The 18794-nt window shown below is 36.3% G+C and overlaps 1 protein-coding gene across 2 annotated transcripts in view; it reads left to right on the top strand.

Moving 5' to 3' along the window:
- LOC110018340 (uncharacterized protein At5g02240) overlaps positions 1-18794 on the top strand; it is a 29063-nt gene that overhangs the window by 7118 nt on the left and 3151 nt on the right. For both annotated transcript variants that reach the window (XM_020715622.1, XM_020715621.1), the window contains exon 4: positions 18688-18772. In XM_020715622.1, the coding sequence (XP_020571281.1) occupies positions 18688-18772 (85 nt within the window). The remainder of the gene's footprint in view (positions 1-18687; positions 18773-18794) is intronic.

Raw genomic sequence — 18794 nt, 5'->3', positions numbered from 1 at the left:
AAAGAGTGTTACACTGTTACACCAAGTATAATGTTTGTATGTCCATAATATACAAATGATATGTTATATTTTAAATACATTGTTCGAGAGAAGTTGTCACCAATAGTTATCACAGAGTCTTTAATAAACCGCGTTCAAGATATGTCATTGTGTAGTATTTAGGATTCTTTGTTACTCAACAGAGTACTTTATTACTCAACAATGTACTATGTTACCCAATAGAGTCTACCAATAGTGGCGAGCAGAGAGATGTCAGCGGTGGTTGATGGTGGCCGACGGGTGGTGGTCAGTGGCTACGGAGATCATAAGTTATCGTTAGGTCTTCAGTTCAGAGAAACACTATAATTAAGCTCTTTCTCTTCTTCTCCTTCCCTCCAGTAAAGAGAGGGATCTATTTATAGGCCCTATTAGAAGTGACATTTTTTTCTTTTAGTAGATAACCATCATAACCATCAAATCGAATGACCTATATTGATTCCCCTTAATCATACAAGATTTTATGATGATCTGATGGTCTTAATGATCTCAAAATCATGTGATTTTGGGCTCATTGGATTCCTCTCGTCGAGGTGCTTGATTCAATTATAGGCACCTCGAATTTCTACTTTATTTGACCCCCCAATTAACAAACCAAAAGATTTAAAAGTCATTTAACAGTTTGATCTGAGCTTGATCTAACTCGAATTAGATCAATTTTGTTATCATTTGATTTGTCTTTTCGAGCCAGTCTGTTTGACTATATGTTTACTGAAATCGGAGCTCTTGGTAGATTTTAATTTGAATCAGTGTTTCTTACTCAAAAATGCCTCGGGATCTATGTCAAATGCATAAAGATTTGTGTCAAATGATAAATTTAATTGATGACGCATAAGTTGCCCCCTTATTTTTGGGTGTTTTCATATTATCTAAAAATAATCAAAATAATGAGAATATAATAAAAATTTCAAAAAAAAATCAAAAAATTCAAATATTTTGGAGTTGGCTTGCGATTTACGGTGATAGTGGCTTGCAGGCAACGACGGCAATTGTTGAACGCATAAGAGAGTTTGGTGCGGGTTGCCGCAGGTTAGGTGTGGCGCAGGTCATAGCGGGTTAGGGGCGTGGCTTGGATTACGGGTCAGCGACTCTTGTGTGGGTTGGTGTGTCACAGGGGTACTAGTTGGCCGGATGGGATGACAGGTCACGGATTAGCTGGATGGGATGGCAAGTCGAGCACAATTACGCGGGCTATCGGGTCAGGTCGGGCCACACATCATGGGAAATTGCTTGAGAGACATGGCCTAGTCGGGTCGATTAGCTCGACATCGTAGGAGGATCGAACAGCGCGACGTGGGTCGGGCCAGTTGGGTCGACATCGTAGGATGGATCAAACGGAGTGGAGCTGGCTAGGTCAGTGATTTGGTTCACATATCGCGTCGCATGTATCGCAGTATGTGAATCGTGTGATCCTCAGCACGTGAGATCGCATGCAATAGTAAATTGTTTGGGATTTTGCACGGTTTAATGAATGGATCGCGTGGGATCGGTGGCTATCACGGGCAACCAATTTTGGGCGGATTTTTGAGTATTGGTGCCATAAAATTATGTTTTTGGCTTATCAATTGGTCTGACATGGATGAGAGAACATACTTCCTCGCTGAAGTGTCTTGAGCCTCTTAGCATGTTGTTTTGCATTTTGCGCCTGCATTGTAGAACCCCTGGAGACTTTTGGACTGTTGTTGGAAAAAAATTTGCGTACATAAGACGCATGCAGCGTTGCGTGCGATGCCCAATTAGAGGAAGACACATCAGCTTTGCCGGTCCCACCTTAAAACAAATAGATTTTTTACCGCCCGTGACCCGTCCACCCGACCCGTTATTGTAACCTTCGTGTAATCCCGTTGTAATCTCCGTTGTCACCCCCCATGTAAAGCGCTTGTAAGCCCTATGTAACACCAGTGTAATCTCTGCTGTCACCCCCCTGTAACGCGCGTGTACACTGGGCGTGTACACTGGATGTAATACCACTGGATGTAATACCGGTGTAACCTCCACGCTCACCCCCTATAACACGGCTGTACACTAAATGTAACCCTGGTGTAACCTCCACAGCCACGACCCTACGGCCACGGCCCTGAACTGCGCGTGTACACTGGATGTAACCCCGGTGTAAGTTCTGGGGTAACGCCCCTGTAATGCGCGTGTCCTCTTGTTGTAATGTAAAACCGGTGTAACCTCCGCGGTCAGGCTGTACCGCGCATGTAACCCGAATGTAATGTTCCTCTAATGTCGTCCATGCGGAATCGTCAATGTACCCCTTGTGTAACTTTAATGTAACAACGAGTTACGCAAATTGGAGCGCGGGAATCACAGTATTTAAGCAGCTAGGGTTATTGTTCTATTCTTCTCTGCCCATTTTTTTCTGCAGCGGTGGCTTCAGGCAGCTAAACTTCTCGAACTTGAAGATGGAGTACGAGTACAGAGATTGCTAGTTTGTGTATGATGTTGAAGGAGAAGATGAGAGTTATCCTGTCAGGAAAGATGAAGTGAAACTTAAATCGGAGGTGTGTTTGGAGATGTCTTCTTATTATATTTTTTTAGGGCTTTATTCAATGTTGTTTGTTGTTAGGATTGTTAGGGCTTTCTTATTTTTGGAGTTATGTTGGTAGAATTGCATGGTATTAGGTTTAATAAAAATAGTAAAGTAAAGATTGAAATAAATATTATATCGGAGAGTTATGTTCGTAGAATTGCATGGTATTAGGTTTAATAAAAGTAGTAAAGTAAAGATTGAAATAAATATTATATCGGACATTTAAATCCAGTAAAAACAGTGAAGTAAATAACTAGTTTTTAAATTTTTTTATTATGAGTTGTTATTATGAATTTTAGGGTTGTTTTTGTGCAGCTTGGTGAGAGCAAAGGTAGTTGTACCGAACAAATAACCAACATATTACTCCAAACAATGGTCCACAATGAGAAAAAAGCTTATGAAGTATATTGTGCTTACACTCATCATATTGGATTCAGTGTTCATAAGGAGCACGCTACGTTTTGGCCTAACTCCAGAAATATCAGGATGAAGAACTTTGTATGTGAAAAATCAGGTTTCAAGAAAGAGCTTAAGATTACAGAAACTGTTAAATACAGAAGAGCAGAAACAAGAACTGGTTGCCCTGCAATGACTTGATACAGAGTTGATAAGGAAGACAACTAGGCAGTTAAAAAATTAATTGAATCACATAATCACTCATTAGTGAACCCTGGTGACAAGCACTTACTGCGTTCCAGCAGAAAAATAAGTGAAGTAAATGCAAATGCTCTTAGATCTATGACACAGTCTGAGATAAGGCCGAAAGACGCGTTTAATTTTCTAGCCCAAGAAGTTTGGGGTGTAGAGAACCTAGAATATACAAAGACAGATGCTTTCAATTTCATTCAAAGAGAGAAGAGATCTAGAATTGAAAGTAGTGTTGCCAACGCTTTATTACAGTTGTTTGCAGAGAGACGTTCTGAGAATAACATGTTTGAATGAGACTTTGAAACTGATGTGAGCGGTAGGCTAATGAGTTTTTTTTTAGCGACGGAACATCCAGACTTTATTATAACTGCTTTGGATATGTCATTATTTTTTATACAAGCTATAAGTTAAATAAATATAACTTATATTGTGCTTCTATTGTTGGTGTTAACCACAATTGACAGAATGTTCTCTTTGGAGTCGTCTTTTTGTCTTTTTGTTAGAGGAGACGGTAGAGGAGACGGTGGACTCTTTTAAATGGTTTTTAAAACTTTCATCTGTATCATGACTGATAATCATCCAATAATAATTTATACCGATCAGGATCAGGCTATGACTAGAGCAATAACAGAGATTTTGTCAAATACACGACATAGATTATGTCAGTGACACATATACAAGAAATTACCTATAAAGGTTCATTGTGGGGGGTGAATAAGATAGTCAGTGATCTTTTTTATAAATGCTTGAGCAAATGCGAGTCTGAAGAGGAATTTGATAATACATGAGAGGTGATGATTGATATAGGAAATTTGCATGACAATGTGTGGCTAGATGATATGTACAAGATTAGACACAAGTGGTCTACTGCTTTTAATAAAGATATATTTAGAATGAGAATTTTATCTACAAAAAGGAGTGAATCAACCAATAACATTTGTCATGGTCTCTCAAAGCTCACAAGTTCTATTACAAATTTTTTTTTGGGTATTGAAAATGTAATGAGAACATGGAGGCGCAACGAAAAGGATGAGGATTTCAAGTGTGATCAATCTATCATAACTCCTATTACGAAGAGTAGTCCAATACTGAGGCAGACAGCTGCATTTTACTCAAGAAAGTTGTACGCAATGTTCGAGGAAGAGTTTATACACGGATCATGTGGTCTTTAATTACATGCCTCCATAAACGATAAAATTGAATTTTTCATTAAGAGTTTGGATGATCATAAGACAAACAGTACTTGGGTAGTTCATTTTGACAGTTTGAGGATGAATATTCAATGTAGCTGCTGGAAGTTCGAAATGATGGGACTACTGTATGCACACTCTCTACGAGTGCTAAATTTTTTACACATTAAGAAAATACCGGATAGATATCTCCTATTGAGATGGTCCGAAAATGCAAAGATGGATGTGTATAACAACTCTAGATACATGCATCTGCAGCAGACACAAGCCTCAAATAATATTCAAGACGACCTAATATTCGAAGCACACATGCAGAAAGTTGCATATTGTACCCGTCAATGTACCCGGAAAGCAAAGGGAAATCCGGAAGCGGAGCAACGCATGAAGGAATACATGAAGAAAATTATCATTGAACATTGATGACATTTTGATTGGTAAGGGTACTCAAGTAAGGAGACAACAAAGGAAAAATAAAACACCTGTCAATAATGAATCGAATATGAATGATCCTACCAAAATGCACCCTAAAGGAATATCTAATGTTAGACTGAAAGCGTATTGGGAGAAAAATAAAATGTCAAAAGGTATGTTTCAACAACTCCAACCTCGTTCATATGTTTTATCACACCATGACATATCACCCATTACCATTCTATATATATAGGCAAGCAAAAAATTATTTCAACAACCGAAGAACTCGAATCATCACAATGTCATCCACCCGTATGCTCACTACCCAATTTTCTAACACAGGTACAAATTTTATAATTTTTTATGTTGTAATACGATGATTTCATGCTGTCAGTAATACATCAATACACACATGATACACCATGCAGAATTTATTTGTTCCATGAAACAGGGAATTCTACACCGCAATGATGACAGAATCCCTTAATGAGAAACCAATACTTCAGTGGTCATACCTGTAACATTTTATATTAGTATGTAGTTTCTTATATGTGCATAGGATTTTATCAGCTATGAAAAAAAATATGCTGAAATTGAGTTTTTAAATGCAGTAATTCATGATTTTGAACACCCTGAAATTCACATGCAGAAATTCAAGAAACTCAGGATTCTGTTTCTCAGAAATTCAGCTTGGAGTGCAGAAAATCAATTTGGAATGTTGTGTCAAATATTTGAAAACCTTGAACTCAGGATTCTGTCTCTCAGAAATTCAGCTTGCAGTGCAGAAAATCAATTTGGAATACTGTGTCAAATATTTAGAAGCCTTAAATTCAGGATTCTGTCCCTGGAAAGCAGCATTTTGGAATGCAGCAATTAAGTTTGGAATGCAGAAATTCAATGCTTTGTAAATAATCATGAAATTCAAATATTAGAATGTTGTTTAATCATGTAATTCATATATTGGAGTGATGTGTGTTTGTTATGTAAACTGTGTACTCATGTAATTATTGTATTGGACTGCAGAAATTCGATGGGTGTTTGCTTGTACTGAAATCCAAACTTTTCATAGTTGCGGTGTATTGGAGTACAATCCAAACTTTTCATAGCCTGCATGATGTAACTGTCCCTACCATCTCAATCATTTTGAAGCCCACGTCATAAATACATAAACAAGGAGACTCAAAATATGCAAAAAATAAAATAAGCAAAAAACAAAATATTAACGAGTTTCTTTTGAATATTAAATCAAGTTCTAGGTTTGATTTAATTTTTAATTGATTTAAATCAAGTTCTAGGTGCTGCATTGAATATTAAATCAAGTTCTAAGTTTCCTTTCCATTTATTAAATCATAGGTGCTTCAATGGTTACAAAAACTAACTGTGACTCAAAATAAGCAAAAAATAAAATGTAATTTCAAGAAATCATTCTCAAAAGGTTACATTTAAGCACAACTAAGCAATTCTTTATATTTAAGCACAACAAACACCTCTTTACATTTAACCACAGCTAGACGATTCCTTTATAACGGGTTACAAGAGAATGCATGTGTAATCCATCCAACTCAACTGCAGCAACAACCCCTTTGGCTCCATCCAACTCAACTGCAGCATCCACCCCTTTGGCTCCATCCAACTCAACTGCAACATTTGTTATGAGGTGAAAAATAGATGGATCATTGTGAAATTGCAAATTTAGCGATCTCGTAGCCTATTTCTACTCTAAATAATGACATGGATGCCTGCCAATCAAAATATTCTTTCCACTCAAAATTACTCTTTTTTATAATTATTTTCATATATTTACATACGAAAACACCACAGTCAAAACTGTTGATTTGCACTGGAATGTCTGTAGGCATTACAACTTGTCATTTACTAAGATAAATTTCAAATGTTTCCCCTACATTGCTCAGAAAATGTTTAATTTGCACAGTTATATTTAAAAACGAATAAACAAGATCATAAGAAACATATAACTAATAAACATTGCATACTTACAATGATATCAGTTATATGCAAATACATTCTGTTGGACAATGAATCGTATAATCTCCATTTGCGATCCTTAATTGATCCAACAAGCAGTATCCAATGCTGATTATTGATTATTGGTAGCAAAATTAACTCCACATTCTTAGTGGTCTGCTTCGTAATGTGCTCCACAAAGTCTTTTACGTTCTCTACCTTGTACAGCTGCAGAGAAGGATATATATGACATAAAAACAATTAGTAATTAAAGAAATATTTGGTTGTACGATTATGACACATGAATTTTAAAATTTATCCAGTGGCATGAAGACATATAAGTAAGATCTGTATAGTTTCGGATTATTGCTCTTATGCTCCATTAACATAGCGAAACAATCGACATGTTTGTTTTCTAACCACCCGTTGATGAGTAATTCATCAAAATAACGTTGGGTTAACGATACATGTTTCATATCAATTATTAAGTCACCCCTGATTCAAATATTTAATTAAGATCAGAAATAATTAGAAAAGTAAAAGATAATCAGTAATTAAAATTTTATATTTATATGTCAGTGAATTTGTTACAACAAATATCGATCGCTTCCCGCATATAATCTGGAATTTGTTATATAGCAGAAAAATCGACCGTAAGTGAGGCTGGACATACCTATAAGCAAAACACAAACATTGTAAGATGGAAATAATTAAGCATTCTGTTTGGACACTTCAAGGAAGTGTTATATACCTTATCAGGGTAGTCTTCATCAATATAATGCATGTCATCTTATTCTTGATCGTCATATTTATCTACATATGCTGTTTGGAGAACTTCGTCAGTTACCTTACTATGTATAGTTGTATGATCAGAAGTAATGTCACCAGTTATGACTTATTGATTGACTTTATTTACTTCCCCTGTACGTACAATATCAATATGTTAAATAAGAAATAATGTTAGTTAAGTTAATAAGGAAGAACTTTTAAGGATAATGCTCAAGTGCAAGGCTTCAACCTCTTCAGGCTCTTCAGTCGCTTCTTGAGTTAGTTTTTGTTTCTTCTTCCGTTCAAATATCATAAATGAAAAACTGAGAGTCATTTTTCTTCTGCCCTGTCTTGCCTTCATTCTATGAATTAGACTTTCTAGCGGGGACTCTTTCACTCATTTAGTGGGTAATGTCCCAACGGGTTGTTTTAGTGCTTTTTTTATTTCTTTAACTTCAGATTTTAAATCTGTCATTGTATTTTCCAGCTTTGTAAGACGATTATGAACTGAGATTTGAAATTCCAAGAACAATTTATGATGATCTTTGAGTAATTCATAAATTTCTTCAAATCCAATGCTAGAGGTAGTATGTTGATACTTATCATCATGTGGTGGAGGACTGGTATGATAAGAAACTATAACATCAACAGTATAATGAATGCAGACGACTGTGGTTGAGATAGAATATCCATTTGTGAGAGATGTTGCTTAGGGCTGGATGGTTCATGAAATGGAGAGTCTAGTAGATGCTCACTATCTTTAATTTAAAGAAAATAATAAAAAACCTGTAAGACATTACATAGAATCAAAATCAAAGAAATATCTAAGCCTCTTGAAGGCTAGCTGAATCTTCACAGTATTCCACCTCACATTTGACCACCTCAGCATTTTTGGTCTAGCTGAGACAATGCTCGGAGGACCAAATAAGTGTGCTCATAAAATCAAATCTGCGTTAAACATCATAAATTATTTTAAAATTGTTTAAAAGAACTTTCAAAATTTATTGATAGATCACAAACCGATAGAAGAAATACAAAACCATTCATGTAACCCAGTGGTTGATTCTTTTTAATTTTAGTGACACAAACATTAAGTTGCTTATGTTCACGTGATACTTTCATTGATTTTGATTCTATGTAATGTCTTGCAGGTTTTTAATTATTTTATTGAAATTAAAGATAGCGAACATCATCTACTTGACTCTCCATTTCAAGAACCATCCATTCTTGAGCAACATCTCCCACAAAGGGACGTTCTATCCGAACCACAGTCGTCCGCATTAATTGATACTGTTGATGTTATAGTTTCTTATCATATCAGTCCTCCACCACATGATGATAAGTATCAACATACTACCTCTAGCATTGACAGATTTAAAATCTGAAGTTAAAGAAATAAAAAAAGCACTAAAACAACCCGTTGGGACATTACCCACTAAATGAGTGAAAGAGTCCCCGCTAGAAAGTCTAATTCATAGAATGAAGGCAAGACAGGGCAGAAGAAAAATGACTCTCAGTTTTTCATTTATGATATTTGAACGGAAGAAGAGACAAAAACTAACTCAAGAAGCGACTGAAGAGCCTGAAGAGGTTGAAGCCTTGCACTTGAGCATTATCCTTAAAAGTTCTTCCTTATTAACTTAACTAACATTATTTCTTATTTAACATATTGATATTGTACGTACAGGGGAAGTAAATAAAGTCAATCAATAAGTCATAACTGGTGACATTACTTCTGATCATACAACTATACATAGTAAGGTAACTGACGAAGTTCTCCAAACAGCATATGTAGATAAATATGATGATCAAGAATAAGATGACATGCATTATATTGATGAAGACTACCCTGATAAGGTATATAACACTTCCTTGAAGTGTCCAAACGGAATGCTTAAATATTTTCATCTTACAATGTTTGTGTTTTGCTTATAGGTATGTCCAACCGTATTTACGGTCGATTTTCCTGCTAGAGAACAAATTCCAGATTATATGCGAGAAGCAATCGATATTTGTTGTAACAAATTCACTGACATGTAAGTATAAAATTTTAATTACTGATTATTTTTTACTTTTCTAATTATTTCTGATCTTAATTAAATATTTGAAATGCAGCGGTGACTTAATAATTGATATGAGACATGTGTCCTTAACCCGACGTTTTCTTGATGAATTACTCATTAACGGGTGGTTTCGATTGTTTTGCTATGTTAATGGAGCATAAGAGGAGTAATAATCTAGAACTATACAGATCTTACCTATATGTGTCTCCATGCCACTGGGTAAATTTTGAAATTCATGTGTCGTAATCGTATAACCAAATATTTTTTTAATTACTAATTGTTTTTTGGGTCAAATATATCCTTCTCTGCAGCTGTACAAGGTAGGAAACGTAAAAGGCTTTGTGGAGCAAATTACGAAACAGACCACTAAGAATGTGGAGTTAATTTTGCTGCCAATAATCAATAATCAGCATTAGACACTGCTTGTTGGATCAATTAAGGATCTCAAATGGAGATTATACGATGGAGATTATACGATTCATTGTTGTTGGATCAATTAAGGATCTCAAATGGAGATTATACGATTCATTGTCCAACAGAATGCATTTGCATATAACCGATGTCATTATAAGTATGCAATGTTTATTAGTTATATGTTTCCTATGGTCTTGTTCATTCGTTTCTAAATATAACTGTGCAGATTAAACATTTTCTGAGCGATGTGGGAGAAGCATTTGAAGTTAATCTTAGTAAATGATAAGTTGTAAGGCCTAGAGGCATTCTAGTGCAAAGCAACAGTTTTGACTGTGGTGTTTTCGTATGTCAATATATGAAAATAATTGTACAAAAGAGTAAATTTGAGTGGAAAGAATATTTAGACTGGCAGACATCCATGTCATTATTTAAAGTAGAAATAGGCTACGAGATCGCTAAATTTGCATTACCACAATGATTCATCTATTTTTCACCGTATAACAAATGCTGCAGTTGAGCTGGATGGAGCCAAAGGGGTGGATGTTGCAGCTCAGCTGGATGGATTACACATGCATTCTCTTGTAACCCGTTATAAAGGAATTGTCTAGCTGTGATTAAATGTGAAGAGGTGTTTGCTGTGTTTAAAGATAAAGAGTTGCTTAGCTGTGCTTAAATGTAACATTTTGAGAATGATTTCTTGAAATTGCATTTTGTTTTTTTGCTTATTTTGAGTCTCAGTTAGTTTTTGTAATCATTGAAGCACCTATGATTTAATAAATGTAAAGGAAACCTGGAACTTGATTTAATATTCAAAGGAAACCCGTTAATATTTTGTTTTTTGCTTATTTTGAGTCTCTTTGTTTATGTATTTATGCCGCTTGTTTATGTATTTATGTTGTGGGCTTCAAAGTGATTGAGATGGTAGGGACAGTTACATCATGTCGGCTATGAAAAGTTTGGATTGTACTCCAATACACCGCACCTATGAAAAGTTTGGATTTCAGTACAAGCAAACACCCATCGAATTTCTGCAGTCCAATACAATAATTACATGAGTACACAGTTTACATAACAAACACACATCACTCCAATATATGAATTACATGATTAAACAACATTCTAATATTTGAATTTCATGATTATAAAGCACTGAATTTCTGCATTCCAAACTTAATTGCTGCATTCCAAAATGCTGCTTTTCAGGGACAGAATCCTGAATTTAAGGCTTCAAAATATTTGACACAGCATTCCAAATTGATTTTTTACAATCCAAGCTGAATTTCTGAGAGACAGAATCCTGAGTTTAAGACTTCCAAGTATTTGACACAACATTCCAAATTGATTTTCTGCACTCCAAGCTGAATTTTTGAGAAACAAAATCCTGAGTTTCTTGAATTTCTGCATGTGAATTTTAGGGTGTTCAAAATCATGAATTATTGCATTTTAAAACTCAATTTCAGCATATTTTTTTATAGCAGATATAATCTTATGCACATATAAGAAACTACATACTAATATAAAATGTTACAGGTATGACCACTGAGACATTGGTTTCTCATTAAGAGATTCGGTTATCATTGTGGTTTAGGATTCCCTGTTCCGTGGAGCAAATGAATTCTGCATGTGTGTATCGATGTATTACTGACAGCATGAAATCATCGTATTACAACATAAAAAATTATAAAATTTGTACCTGTGTTAGAAAATTGGGTAGTGAGCATACGGGTGGATGACATTGTGATGATTCGGGTTCTTCGATTGTTGAAATAATTTTTTTCTTGTCTATATATATAGAATGATAATGAGTGATATGTCATAGTGTGATAAAACATATGAACGGAGTTGGAATTGTTGAAACATACATTTTGACCTTTTATTTTCCTCCCAATACATTTTCAGTTTGGCATTAGATATTCCTTTAGGGCGCATTTTGGCAAGATCATCATATTCGATTAATTATTGACATGTGCTTTATTTTTTCTTTGTTGTCTCCTTGCTTGAGTATCCTTACCAATCAAAATGTCATCAATGTCCAATGATAATTTCCTCATGGATTCCTCCATGCACTACTCAACTTTCGGATTTCCCTTTGTTTTTCGGGTACATTGATATGCAACTTTCTGCACGTGTGCTTTGAATATTATTTGAGACTTGTGTCTGCTGCAGATGATTTTACGGGTACATTGATATGCAACTTTCTGCATGTGTGCTTTGAATATTAGGTCATCTTGAATATTATTTGAGACTTGTGTCTGCTGCAGATGCATGTATCTAGAGTTGTTATACACATCCCTCTTTGCATTTTCGGACCATCTCAATAGGAGATATCTATCCGGTAATTTCTTAATGTGTAAAAAATTTAGCACTTGTAGAGAGTGTGAACACAGTAGCCCCATCATTTCGAATTTCCAACAGTTGCACTGAATATTCATGCTCATACTGTCAAAATGAACTACTCAAGTATTGTTTGTCTTATGATCATCCAAACTCTTGATGAAAAATTCAGTTTCATCGTTTATGGAGGCATGTAATTGAAGATCACATGATCCGTGTATAAATTCTTCCTGAAACATTGCGTACAACTTCCTTGAGTAAAATGCAGTTGTCTACCTCAGTATTGGACTACTCTTCGTAATAGGAGTTATAATAGATTGATCACACTTGAAATCCTCATCCTTCTCGTTGTGCTTCCATGTTCTCATTACATTTTCAATACCCAAAAAATAATCTGCAATAGAACTTGTGGGATTTGAAACACCATGACAAATGTTATTGGTTGATTCACTCTTTTGTGTAAGATAAAATTCTCATTTCAAATACATCTTTATTAAAAGCAGTAAACCACTTGTGTATAATCTTTGTACATATCATCTAACCACACATTGTCATGCAGATTTTCTGTCTCAATCATCACCTCCCATGTATTATCAAATTCTTCTTCGGACTTGCATTTGCTCAAGCATTTATAAAAAAGATCACTGACTATCTTATTCACCACCCCGCAATGAACTTTTGTAGGTAATTTCTTGTATATGTGCCACTGAGTTAATATATGTCGTGTATTTGACAAAATCTCTGCTATTGCTCTAGGCATAGCATGATCCTGATCGGTGTAGATTGTTATTGGATGATTATCACCCATGATACAGATGAAAGTTTTAAAAAACCATTTAAAAGAGTCCACCGTCTGCTCTGACAAAAAGCCGACTCCAAAGAGAACATTCTGTCAATTGTGGTTAACACCAACAATAGAAGCACAATATAAGTTATATTTATTTAACCTATAGCTTGTATAAAAAATAATGACATCTCCAAAGCAGTCATAATCAAGTTTGGATGTTTCATCGCTCCAAAAAAAACTCATTAGCCTGCCGCTCACATCAGTTTCAAAGTCTCATTCAAGCATGTTATCCTTAGAATGTGTCTCTGCAAACAACTGTAATAAAGCGTTGGCATCACCATTTTCAATTCTAGATCTCTTTTCTCTTTGAATGAAATTGAAAGCATCTGCCTTTGTACATTCCAGGTTTTCTACACTCTCAACTTCTTGGGCTAGAAAATTAAACACGTCTTTCGGCCTTATCCCAGACTGTGTCATAGATCTAAGAACATCTACATTTACTTCACTTATTTTTCTACTGGAATGCAGCAAGTGCTTGTCACCAGGGTTCGTTAATGAGTGGTTGTGTGCTTCAATTAATTTTTTAACTGCCCTGTTGTCTTCCTTATCAAGTCCGTATCGAATCATTGCAGGGCAACCGATTCTTGTTTGTACTCTTCTGTATTTAACAGTTTCTGTAATTTTGAGTTTTTTCTTGAAACCTGATTTTCTACATACAAAGTCCTTCGTCCTGATTTTTCTGGAGTTAGGCCAAAACGTAGCGTGCTCCTTGCGAACACTGAATCCAATATGATGAGCGTAAGCACAATATACTTCATAAGTTTTTTTCTCATTGTGGACTATTGTTTGGAGTAATATGTTGGTTGTTTGCTCGGTACAACTACCTTTGTTCTCACCAAGCTGCACAAAAACAACCCTAAAATTCATAATAACAGCTCATAATAAAAAAAAATTCAAAACCTAGTTATTTACTTCACTGTTTTTACTGGATTTAAATGTCAGATATAATATTTACTTCAATTTTTACTTCACAGTTTTTATTAAATCTAATACAATGCAACTCTACCAACATAACTCAAAAAATAAGAAAGCCCAATCAGCAAACAACATTGAATAAAGCCCTAAAAATATATAATAAGAAATCTCCAAACACACCTCCGATTTAAGTTTCACTTCATCTTTCCTGACAAGATAACTCTCATCTTCTCCTTCAACATCATACACAAACTGGCAATCTCTGTACTCATACTCCATCTTTAAGTTCGAGAAGTCCAGCTGTCGGAAGCCGCCACTGCAGAAGAAAATGGGCAGAGAACAATAGAACAGTAACCCTAGCTTCTTAAATACCGTGATTCCCGTGCTCCAATTTGTGTAACTCGCTGTTACATTGAAGTTACACAAGGGGTACATTGACGATTTCGCGTGGAAGACATTAGAGGAACATTACATTCGGGTTACATTCGCGGTACAGCCTGACCGCAGAGGTTACAGCGGTTTTACAACAAGAATACACGCGTGATACAGGGGCGTTACCGTGGAACTTACACCAGAGTTACATCCAGTGTACACGCACAGTTCAGGGTCGTGACCGCGGAGGTTACACCAGGGTTATATTTAGTGTACAGCCGTGTTACAGGGGGGTTGAGCGCATAGGTTACACCGGTATTACATCCAGTGTACACGCGCGTTACAGGGGGGGTGACAGCGGAGATTACATCGGGGTTACATAGGGCTTACAAGCACTTTATAGGGGGGTAACAGTGGAGATTACAGCGGGATTACATGGAGGTTACAATGACGGGTCGGGTTGACGGGTCACGCGCGTAAAAAGTCTATTTGTTTTAAGATGGGGTCTGCGCTGCTGATGCGTCTTCCGATAATTGGGTATCGCACGCAGCGCTGCGTGCGTCTTATGTACGCCATTTTTTTTCCCTTATGAGATTTTTTTCCCTTATGAGTTGGTGTAGCATAATCGTTGGAGTCCATTCTGCCTGAAAATCAAAGGAAGTAGTAGAATCCTAATGATTGGATTTTGATACTTACAGAGAATGACATAATAATATTTCAGAAGAGGTTTCACTTTTCAAACAACTTGGTGGTGAGTTCCTTGCTTGGATTGTCAAGTATATTCCCCTTCTTCAAAATACATTGCAATTTACGTGGCAACTTTGCGACCAGAACTTTGGTTTCTACTATAGTTCGCGTGTCAGGCACTGGATATTGTTATTGGGTTGATCGCCTTTTTCAGGAAACGGGGGGCCAAGCTGATGTCAGAGATCTTAGCCAAGCTTGGTGGGTTTGCTATTGACGTACATGGATGCATATCCTTCAAGAGCAAGATATTAGATCTTCATACAAATGATCCAATATGGTATTGGTTCGTCAGATTTTTCCTTCTGAAGAATGACTAGGGATTTCGCAAGAGTCAAGGGAACTACAATAGCTACATACTTCTCTCCAAATCACAGTAGATGAGATACAACAAATGCATGGATTTTAGGACCTCAGAGTCTTCAATTTGAGGTGCAATATATCAACAAATTTGTGAGCGAGGAATTTTCATTTAAAACAAGCATTCATATCCATCCTAAGCAATTTTTGCGATGATATTAAAGAAATTCAAGAAGTGCCTTGGACTGACTCCTATTGCACCTCCGAAGTGGCCTTTGCGGGACAGTGACTACAAGATCCTTCCTCCAAAGCTAAGTAAAAGGAACAAAGGAGTGAGAAACCCCCCAACCAGTTCTTCGAAGATCCATATTCTGGGGAGTGTGCTTAATCATTCATGCATTGAATATCAACAAGCTGAGGAATTTGTACCTTCTTTTCATGCGTCAAATTTCTTTGTTTTGTAATTTTTTCGTCTCTCTAACTTGAAATTATTTTTTTCAAATGTTGAAAAGTATGGAACTTAAAGCGGGGTTCAATCTTTTCTTGATAAGAACTTTGAATTAGTCAAGATCAAATTCTTAAAGGGCGGGTACAGGCGGAGATATGATTCAAAACCTGAAGAAGTAGCGGTCTTAAAGACTCGGTTGACATAGAGTGGGATAGAGTTGTCCATGATGGCGATTTCTCTCTCGTCGCAGTGTCGTGATTTGGAGAGTACTCGGGAGGAATTGGTAGAGGCTTAGGCCAACCTTAGTCAGAGTACCAAGAAAATAAGAAATTGAGGTCCAAGAAGGAGACTGATGCTACTGGTGTTGGTTTGAGAGCTATGTAGGACTTCAAGTGCTTGATTGAGTTTTGGAGCATTATTCAAGATTATGCTCAGAAAGCTCGTGACCTCATATATAATGTTGAGGTGAAGAAGCTGCATAAGAGTGCATCAAGGAGGGATTTATCTGAGGCTTTCTAAAAGCGACTCGAGCGGTGTACCTTTGAACCATAGACGACATAAAGGGACTAAATCCCAGTCAGACCTTGAAAGCCCCACCTTTCTACTCAGAATGTGAAGAAGTGGAGAGTGACTTGCAGGAGCACATCTCAGACGACGACGAGGATGATGTAGTTGACTATTAGTTCGTGTTTGTCAGTTTGTTTGTTTCTGCAGCTTTTAATTTGTTTGATGTAGTTTGTACATATTATGATAGTGTATTTATTTATATATCTTTGGTCTGATAGCACATTTGTTTCATATTGCATCCTTTGAATGTCTTTTTACCCTTAATGTAACGGTACAATATCGGGTTGCAAGGCAAGTTGATAGTTATTAATAATTTCTGAGTTACTCAAACAAAGTTAACTTGTCCCGGGTTGAACTACTGAAGAAGAAAAAATTCCTATTTAGGGATGCACAACCTATCCTAAGTTGTTAGTCGAAGCATTTGCTCGGCGACCCTAACTTATTACGGAAGAGGTTGAAAAAAATCTACTAGGTATTTTTGACTTATCCTAGGTTCTCAATTGAAACCTCAGCTTGACGGGTGTTAGGGTGCAAAGCATGTGTAATACATTTGTTAGCTATCGATGAAGTGCAAACTTCTATCAATTCAAGTTTATTTCCCATAGACGGTGTTAAATTGTTGCACGACAAAAAATTCATGGCAATAAAATAGTATTTTATGAAAATCTAGCACACTCACTAATAATAAAAAATAATAGGGGAAGGACAGCATGGCTTCTTATACGGAAAACTAGAAAAGAGAAAAAATCATAAGGCATCGCCTAGTGAAAATGATCTACCATAAATTTGCAAGTACAAAGATAAACCTTTATTCCACAACTTGGAAATTGTTATAATTTTACACTAAGTGCAATGTTTATCCGTCCACAAAATACAAAAATATTCGAAGTATTTTGAATACAACGCTCGAGAGCAATTGCTACTGGAAGTTATTGTGGGGGCTCTAATACATCGTGTTCGAGGTACGTCGTTGCATAGTATTTAGGATACTTTGTTACTCAATGGAGTTTTTGGTTATTCAACAGAGTTCTTCATTACTAAATAGAGTACTTCGTTACTCAAATATATGTTTTGTTCCTTTACAAGATACTTTGTGCCTTCATAGGATACTTTGTTACTCGATAGAATATTTTGTTACTCAACAGAGTCCTTCAATATGATACTTCGTTATTCAAAAGGATATTTTGTTACTCAACAGGGCCGTTCGTTACCTCGGCATGATACTTCGTCATTCAACAGGATACTTCATTACTCAACAGAGTCCACCAACAGTGGTGAGAACGGGGCGGTTAGAGGCGGTGGGCGGTGGGCGGCGATGATAAACAACTACAGATGCCGAAAGTAATTGCTAGGTCTTCAGTCCAGAACTGCACTAGAATTAGGCTCCATCTCTTCTTCTCTCTCTCCCTAAGTCTCTCTCCCTAAGTGAAGAGAGAGGTCTATTTATAAGCCCTGAAGGAGGGAAATTTTCTATCTTTGACAAATAACCACCGGGTTGAATGGCTCATTGATTCTCTTTGATCATAGAAGATTTCTCTCTCTCCCTAAGTGAAGAGAGGGGTCTATTTATAAGCCCTGAAGGAGGGGAATTTTCTATCTTTGACAAATAACCACCGGATCGAATGGCTCATTGATTCTCTTTGATCATAGAAGATTTTTTGTGATATGATGGCCTTAATGACTTTAGAATCATGTGATCTTGGGCTCGTTGGATTCCTCTCATTGAGATGTTCAATTCACTATAGACATGTCAAATAACCAACCGAAGACTCCAAAAGTGATTTAACGGTTTGATCTGGGCTTGATTTGACTCAAATTTGATCAATTTTGGCATTATTGGGTCCGTCTCGTCGAGCCGTCAGTTTTACTATAAGTTTACTGAAATTGGAGCTCTTTGTGCTTTTTAATTTGAATAAGGGTATTTCTTACTCAAAAAATGCCTCAAGTTCTGTCAAATGCTTCAAGATTTGTGTCAAATGATAAATTTAATACATGACGCAACAAGGTATTAGATGTGTAAATCCATAAAAATTGGTTGGCGTGTATGGAAATGCCTATATATTTATTAATATTGCTACATTTGGTTTTTAACCTATCTATGGAATCAAACTATAGGACTTGTTTCGTAGGGAGTTACTCATGTAATTTGCTGCACGGGTACTACAGCATTTCCTTCAAGGCGATGGAATGGAGAAAATACACCCGAAAGAGTAGGTAAGCATATATATATATATAT

This window comes from Phalaenopsis equestris, unplaced genomic scaffold (assembly GCF_001263595.1).
Source record: "Phalaenopsis equestris unplaced genomic scaffold, ASM126359v1 Scaffold000012, whole genome shotgun sequence".
In the NCBI taxonomy this organism is placed as follows: Eukaryota; Viridiplantae; Streptophyta; class Magnoliopsida; order Asparagales; family Orchidaceae; genus Phalaenopsis; species Phalaenopsis equestris.
Note: the sequence above shows the minus strand (reverse complement) of the source record. Positions and strands in the feature narration are given on the sequence as shown.